Source organism: Pseudorca crassidens, chromosome 15 (genome assembly GCF_039906515.1).
Source record: "Pseudorca crassidens isolate mPseCra1 chromosome 15, mPseCra1.hap1, whole genome shotgun sequence".
Taxonomy (NCBI): domain Eukaryota; kingdom Metazoa; phylum Chordata; class Mammalia; order Artiodactyla; family Delphinidae; genus Pseudorca; species Pseudorca crassidens.
The window spans coordinates 8,075,231-8,082,566 of NC_090310.1; the positions used below are offsets into that span (position 1 = coordinate 8,075,231).

Consider the following 7,336-nt stretch of genomic DNA (forward strand, 5'->3'; position numbering starts at 1 on the left):
GTGGACCAGATCCAGTGGGACCCTCTGTGATGTGGGCTCTGGAGCAAGAGGCTTCAAATGAAGGGCCGTCAGGACTGCTCCCCTCACAGCTGCCTTCATGGACAGTGGACGGGGAATACCCACACGCACCTGGGGGACAGGGGACAGTCACTGTGGAAGGCTAGACAGCCCTTAAAAGAAGGTCTTCAAATTAGATCAAATAGGGAGGAAAGAGTATTTATAATAGTCTACCTTTTGCTTTAAAAATCTAGATTTTTTACCATGTACTTGTATTAAGTCATGGTAAAGGACACATCACTTAAAATTTACCATCTTAGGGCTTCCCTGGTGGCACAGTGGTTAAGAGTCCGCCTGCCGATGCGGGGGACGTGGGATCGTGCCCCGGTCGGGGAAGATCCCACGTGCAGCTGAGCCTGCGCGTCCGGAGCCTGTGCTCCGCAACGGGAGAGGCCACAGCAGTGAGAGGCCCGCGCACCGCAAAAAAAAAAAAATTACCATCTTAACCTTTTTTTTTTTTTTCTTTTGCGGTACGCGGGCCTCTCACTGCTGTGGCCTCTCCCGTTGCGGAGCACAGGCTCCGGACACGCAGGCTCAACGGCCATGGCTCACGGGCCTAGCCGCTCCGCGGCATGTGGGATCTTCCCAGACCGGGGCACGAACCCGTGTCCCCTGCATTGGCAGGCGGACTCTCAACCACTGCGCCACCAGGGAAGCCCCCATCTTAACCCTTTTTCAGTGTGCAGCTCAGTGGCATTAAGAACATTCACATTGTTAGGCAACAGTCACCACCATCCATTCCCAGAACTTCTTCATCATCCCAAACTGAAACTCTGTACCGATTAAACACTCACTCCCCATTTCCGTCCCCCTGTCCTCCTGTAACCACCATTCTACCCTGACTCTATGAATTTGACTATTCTAGGCATCTCATATAGGTGGAATCATAGAACATTTGTCTTTTTGTGACTAGCTTATTTCACCCAGCATAATGTCCTCCAGGGTCATCCATGTCATAGCGTGTGTCAGAACTTCCTTCCTTTTTCAGGCTGAATAATATTCCATTGTATTGATGGACCACATTTTGTTTATCCTTTCATCTTTCCATGGACACTTGGGTTGCTTCCACCTTTTTCGCTATTGTGAATAATGCTGCTACGAACACGGGCAGGCAAATTATCTCAAAGTCCCTGCTTTCAGTTCTTTGGGGCGTACGCCCAGAGTGGAATTGCCGGATCATATGGTAATTTTGTTTTTAATTTTTTGAGGAACTGCCACACTACCACGGACTTTTCTTGTCCTTTTGAATTTTTCGCAGTGTGAAGAAAACACCTGTTTAAGCATTTTAATAAGTTGGAAAATGAGTTCACATTTCACTTGGCCCCTAGATTGGCAAACATTAAAGTCACGTATTGTATGGTTCCGTTTATACCAAATGTCCAGAAGAGGCAATTCCACAGAGGCAGGAAGTGGATCAGTGGTTGCCGGGGGCTGGGGCAGGAGGGGACGGGGAGCGACTGATGACGGGTGTGGGGTTTCTTATTGGGGTGATAGAGATATTCCGGAATTAAATAGTGGGGATGGTTACATAACACTGTGAATATACCAAAAAAAAAAAAAACTGAGTTGTACACATTAAAATGGTGATGTTTATGTTATATGAATTATATCTCGGTAATAATTTTTAAGCTGATAATACCATAAACAAACAACGTGAAGAAAGTGATCCGAGAACTGTGACTTCTGCCTGGTGCGGGGTCTCCCCGAAGCAGGCAGCTCTGAGCAGAGGCTGGCAGGTCAAGGACATGGCCCCGGGCCAAGCAGGGGTTCCAGGTAGACAGAGCAGGACCTGTGCCAGCACAGAGGCCTCTCCCCACACGCCTTCCACTGCTGGCCCTACCCACCTGCCCACCCACCCACCCGCCTGCCCCCAGGAGAACCGCCTGGCGCAGCACACCATCCAAGCCCTGCAGAGCGAGTTGGACAGCCTGCGTGCTGACAACATCAAGCTCTTCGAGAAGATCAAGTTCCTGCAGAGCTACCCTGGCCGGGTAAGTGCCCTCCACAAGTTCAGCCCCAGGTGTACCAGGCAAGGGAGAGGGGTGGTCCGGGCATATCCAGGCGGGAGGCTTCGGGGCAGTGACCTGCTAGGGCCCTCAGAGGGCATCCGACCCCCCCACCCCCCGTGCCTGCCAGCTGTCCTCCCTAGGCTGGGGAGAGCCTCCCACAGTGGAGCCCTTATGGAGGTTCGTTCCTCAGAACCAGCCAGGAGGTGGTGAGGTCCAGCAAGAGGCAGGGGTTCACAGGACTCAGGCCCACAGGAGTCACAGTGACTCCTCTGTGAAATGGGGGTGACCCACTAGTTGACCCCAGGATGTGGGAATTTAACCCCAGGGATGTTGAACATACAGGACAGGCCTGGGGAATTCTTTTTTTTTTTTTTTTAATAAATTAATTTATTTATTTTTGGCTGCATTGGGTCTTCGTTGCTGCGCACGGGCTTTCTCTAGTTGCGGCGAGGAGGGGCTACTCTTCGTTGCGGTGCGCGGGCTTCTCATTGCAGTGGCTTCTCTTGTTGCGGAGCACGGGGTCTAGGCGTGCGGGCTTCAGTAGTTGTGACTCACGGGCTCTAGAGCGTAGGCTCAGTAGTTGTGGCACGCGGGCTCAGTAGTTGTGGTTCACGGGATCTAGAGTGCGGGCTCAGTAGTTGTGGCACACGGGTTTAGTTGCTCTGTGGCATGTGGGATCTGCCCGGACCAGGGCTCGAACCCGTGTCCCCTGCATTGGCAGGCGGATTCTTAACCACTGCGCCACCAGGGAAGTCCCTGGGCCGGGGGAATTCTTATCTTTTAAACTTATATTAAAAAACAAAAGAACAGAATTTGGTCCAACATTCCAAAAACCTATCAAGAGAATGCAACAGAAAGCTACCCATTCTGCTCTGAGCTGGAGGGCCCTCCCTGGCTTCTCTCAGCCCCCGGGCCTCACAGGGGACCACCTTGTGCAAGAAAACCCTTCTGAGACTGTGGGGAGGCAGAATGGGCAGTAGAAGGATGGGGAGCGGTGACACGCTGGCTGGGGGCCTCCCTGGGACAAGACTCGGCCACCGGCCCCCAAACCACCGGTTGGAGCCGTTCTCAGGCCACCAGAGGGCGCCCAGACTCCGTGCAAACTACACCGTGGGTGGCCCGCTGCGGGTCTGGGGCTCCCTCCTCTCCCAGGTGCTGGCCTGGGCTCCACGGCGACCCTGCACACTCCCAGCGAAGCCCCATCCAAACCCACCTCCCTGTACGGCGCCCCGCCCTGTCCATCTTATACATTCCAGCCCCCCTCTGGGCCTTAGTTCCCCTACCTGCCCTGAGGCACCGTGGCCCTGACCCCAGGCGGAGACCTCTGACCCTGGGCAGTGCCCCTGGACACGTGGCACCATCCATGTCACACTGTCACCCGGGGCCTTCTCCCCGCCCCCACCGTGCTAAGGAGGAAACTGGGGTTCCCTATGATGCTGTCGGCCTGCACTCCTCGGCCCTGGCCTTCCTGTTGGGTCCCTTGACTGGGACAGGGGTCTCTCCTCCTCCTTTGCTCGCAGGGCGGCGGCAGCGACGACACAGAGCTGCGGTACTCGACCCAATACGAGGAACGCCTGGACCCCTTCTCGTCCTTCAGCAAGCGGGTGCGTGGACCCGGCCGCCACCAGCTCACCTGGCCTCAGCCTCCCTCCAGACCCACCCCCCGCCAGCCCCAGTCTCACCCTGCAGCCCCCTACACTGCACCCTGACACACCAGACCATCAGGGCAGCCCCCAGGCTCACTATGGTACCGTGAAGGCCCGGGGTCCACCCCGGGTGGGCCCAGAGTGCCAGGAACACACGCTGAGGGCTATGGGAGGGTGTGTGACAGCGACCGGCTTAGCCCTGGGTGCACACTCTGGGGGTAGGCAGACAAGCAAAGAGCTCCCAGTGTCAGGTGACTTAATGGTGGGGGGGCGGGGAGCTTGTAACTCCCCCTCCCCCTGCCCTGAAGACCTTCCTGCTGTAGGCAGAATCGGCCACTGCAGAGGGGGCAGCAGCTCCCGTGACTGGCCCTGCTCACACAGAGGTTGGGGGAGCCTAGGATGTCACCCTGAGTGGGGCTGGGCACCAGGGAGCCCCTGGAAGGCCCCCGGGATTCTGCAGGGACAGCAGGGCAGGGTCCCTCTCTGCAGTGAGCTGGAGCATTGGGGAGCCTTTGGGGTCCTCTCCTCATCCCTCCTCCTCCTTCAGGAGCGGCAGCGGAAATACCTGAGCCTAAGCCCCTGGGACAAGGCCACACTCAGCATGGTGAGTCCCCCCCCCCCCCCCCCGCCCCCATGCCCTCGCCGTGTCAGGCCTGGGCCTCTGACTCTGGGCACCTTGTCACCTGCCCTCCAGCCCAGTCTGGAAAGCCCCAGGGACCCCGCTGCCGCTCACAGGCTCCGTCAAGAGTAGCTATGCGAGAGCTTCCCTGGTGGCGCAGTGGTTGAGAGTCCGCCTGCCGATGCAGGGGACACAGGTTCGTGCCCCGGTCCGGGAAGAGCCATGGCCGCTGAGCCTGCGCGTCCGGAGCCTGCGCTCCGCAGCGGGAGAGGCCACAACAGTGAGAGGCCCACGTACCGCAAAAAAAAAAAAAAAAAAAAAAAAAAGGAGTAGCTATGCGACCCGAAACAGGGAAAGCAGCATAACTCATGGTAGGTTCTGGAACTGTGCCGCAGGGGGCGCCCTTCCCTAGAATTCCTGTGGCCCAAGTTCCCAGCCTAAACACTGGAGTGAAAGGCCAGCTGCCTGCCCTTCTCCCCTTGCTGCCCTGGGATGGGTGAGCCCTGCAGGGGTGGGTGAGGCCTGCCCCAGCCCTACTCACGCCTCGCTTGTTCCCCAGGGGAGGCTGGTTCTCTCCAACAAGATGGCCCGCACCATCGGCTTCTTCTACACACTCTTCCTGCACTGCCTGGTCTTCCTGGTGAGTGTCCAGGCGCGGCCAGGGATGCATTCACCACGCTCCCCCCATCTACCCCCAGGCACAGCGTCTGCTCTTGGCTACTTCTCTCCCCATCAGGGGCCTCATCCCACCCTGGGGACCACAAGCCCACCCATCAGGCTCTTTGGCCGGGGCAGCAGCCCGGCTGACTCCACCCAGGGCCCAGTCCCGGAGGGGCTTGGTAGAGGGAAGGGCCGCTGTGGGAGGCTGACAGGTGGGAAGACAGGTCTAATTGACTCTACTGAGGGACAGCCAGGTGGGCTGCACAGAGAAGGGACATTTTGAGCTGAATCTCCTCGGGTACAGAGGGGCATTCCAGTTAGTGAACACAGCACATACAGGGGCCTAGTGATGCCTGCGCGTCCACCACGTGTGGGGAGAGGTGGGGGTAGGGCACGCCTACGGAAGGCTCCAGCCTCAGGGATCCCCGCCCCCAGCTAGAGCAGTCAAGATGGCCCCTACGTGGCTAGCCTGGGCTTCCACTCTGACCCCAGGGCCCAGGAGGTCCTGGCCCTGCCAGTGGTGCACCCAGCAACACTAGGGGTGGCAGCTGCATCCCCAGGCCTGTCTGACCATCTGTGAAACCGGTGGGCCCGAGAGCATCTCTAAGGCCCACCCATCCTGGAGCCTGGGCCACGAGCAGCTTCCCGTGTCAGGAAGCCAAGCCCAGGGGCCACAGGTGGACTGCAGGAGCGGCCGTGAGCAGCCCAGGCAGCTCACCATGTCTCTCCTTGGGCAGGTGCTCTACAAGCTGGCGTGGAGCGAGAGCGTGGAGCGGGACTGTGCCACCTTCTGTGCCAAGAAGTGAGGACCCACCCTCGGCCCCCAGCACCACCGCGTTCTTATGTTCCCTGCCTTCCCCCAGCCTTCTATCACTGCCCCCATCTGGTCCACCCCACGGCCCCTGCCAAGCCCACTGTCCCCGGCCCCCATGCCAGCACAAGGTGCACGCCCCTTGGAGATCTCCGTGGCCCCCACCACCCCCTACATTTCTCTCTTTTTCACACTCGGCCTCAGCAAAGGTTTCTGTGACCCACAGGTTCGCCGATCACCTGCACAAGTTCCACGAGAATGACAACGGGGCGGCAGCCGGTGACCTGTGGCAGTGATGTCCCGGGGCTTCCCTGACACGACAGCGATGGCTGTACTCCCCACCCCTGCTTGTCCAGCTGCTTCTAATGACTTAGGCTTCCCTGGAGAATCCCCAACGTAGACTGCCCTTGCCCTCCAGCCACCAGTGCCAGAGGTCCCCAGGTCTCCTTGGACTCCCTTAAAAGATGGTCTCAGCCACATCCGGCTCCCTAAATCCAGAAAGCTCCCAAGGCCAAGCCAGATTGAGCCAAAGGGACCCCTTCAGGCCCATCTCAGGCTGGTGACCCAGCCTGGGTCTCACCCGCAGCCTGACCACTAGCCCTGGTGGCAGAGACCTCCCAGCCATGATACTGCTTTCCCACTGATTCTGGCTGTGGTTAATCCAGTTGGGATCCCCTGGGCCTCTCTGTGCCAGGCCCCGGGATCCCCTTGGGCTCCCCTAGGATCCATCACCATCCCACCAAGTCATGGAAGCCCTTCCTTGCAGGCCGGCAGGCTTTGAGTCCAGCCCCGCCACCTGCCTTTATCATGGCCCCACCCCACCCCAAGAAGAGAGGGAGCCCCAGAGGGCAGGATAGTTTCTCTTACCCGCTCCCAGCCCCTTAGACACACTATGATTTTTGCTTTCTTCTTTAGCAAGGTATTCTTCTGGCTTTTAGGTGAGGAAGAGCACCCACGCCCCAGGCTCTTCAGACCCAAGGACTGGCCTGAGGGGCCCAAGTGCTTCTTGGCCAAGCAGAACTGGCTGTGGGCCATCCTAGCCTGGCCACCCTGGGGCCACTGGCAGATCTTCCTAATTTAGATTTGCACTTGCGTGTTCAGCTTTGCAAATTTTGAATAAACCCATTGTTGCAGCCACACCGGTGTCCTGCCCACTGTGACTCTGAGTGTACAGGAGGCTGGTGGGCAGGTTCCTGCAGCGACATCCCCAGGAGCTATGGCTAGACCTCACAGCTGCTCGGCTGACATGGGGCACAGTCCCCCACACGTGGGAGGCCTCTCCCCCTTTTCTCATCCCCAAGAATTCCCTGAGTGGGTCCAGAGCTTTGCGGAAACCCAAACCCACAGTGTCTGAGTTCTTTTTTTTTTTTTTTTTTTTTTGGCCACACTGCGCGGCATGTGGGATCCTAGTTCCCCAACCAGGGATCAAACCCGTGACCCCTGCAGTGGAAGCGCGGAGCTGCAACCGCTGGACTGCCAGGGAATTCCTTGTCTGAGTTCTCTTGAGCAGACAACCCAATCAAAAAGAGAAATC

General features: G+C 58.1%; 1 protein-coding gene across 3 annotated transcripts in view; it reads left to right on the forward strand.

Annotated features, from left to right (window-relative positions):
- The window catches only part of CUX1 (cut like homeobox 1), a 372,800-nt gene extending 365,861 nt beyond the window's left edge, over positions 1-6,939 (forward strand). For all 3 annotated transcript variants that reach the window (XM_067705824.1, XM_067705823.1, XM_067705822.1), the window contains exons 18-23: positions 1,932-2,048; positions 3,587-3,670; positions 4,260-4,316; positions 4,891-4,971; positions 5,729-5,793; positions 6,029-6,939. In XM_067705824.1, coding sequence (XP_067561925.1) covers positions 1,932-2,048; positions 3,587-3,670; positions 4,260-4,316; positions 4,891-4,971; positions 5,729-5,793; positions 6,029-6,098 — 474 coding nt within the window. In that variant the 3' untranslated portion in view covers positions 6,099-6,939. The remainder of the gene's footprint in view (positions 1-1,931; positions 2,049-3,586; positions 3,671-4,259; positions 4,317-4,890; positions 4,972-5,728; positions 5,794-6,028) is intronic.
- The last annotated feature ends 397 nt before the right edge of the window (positions 6,940-7,336 follow it).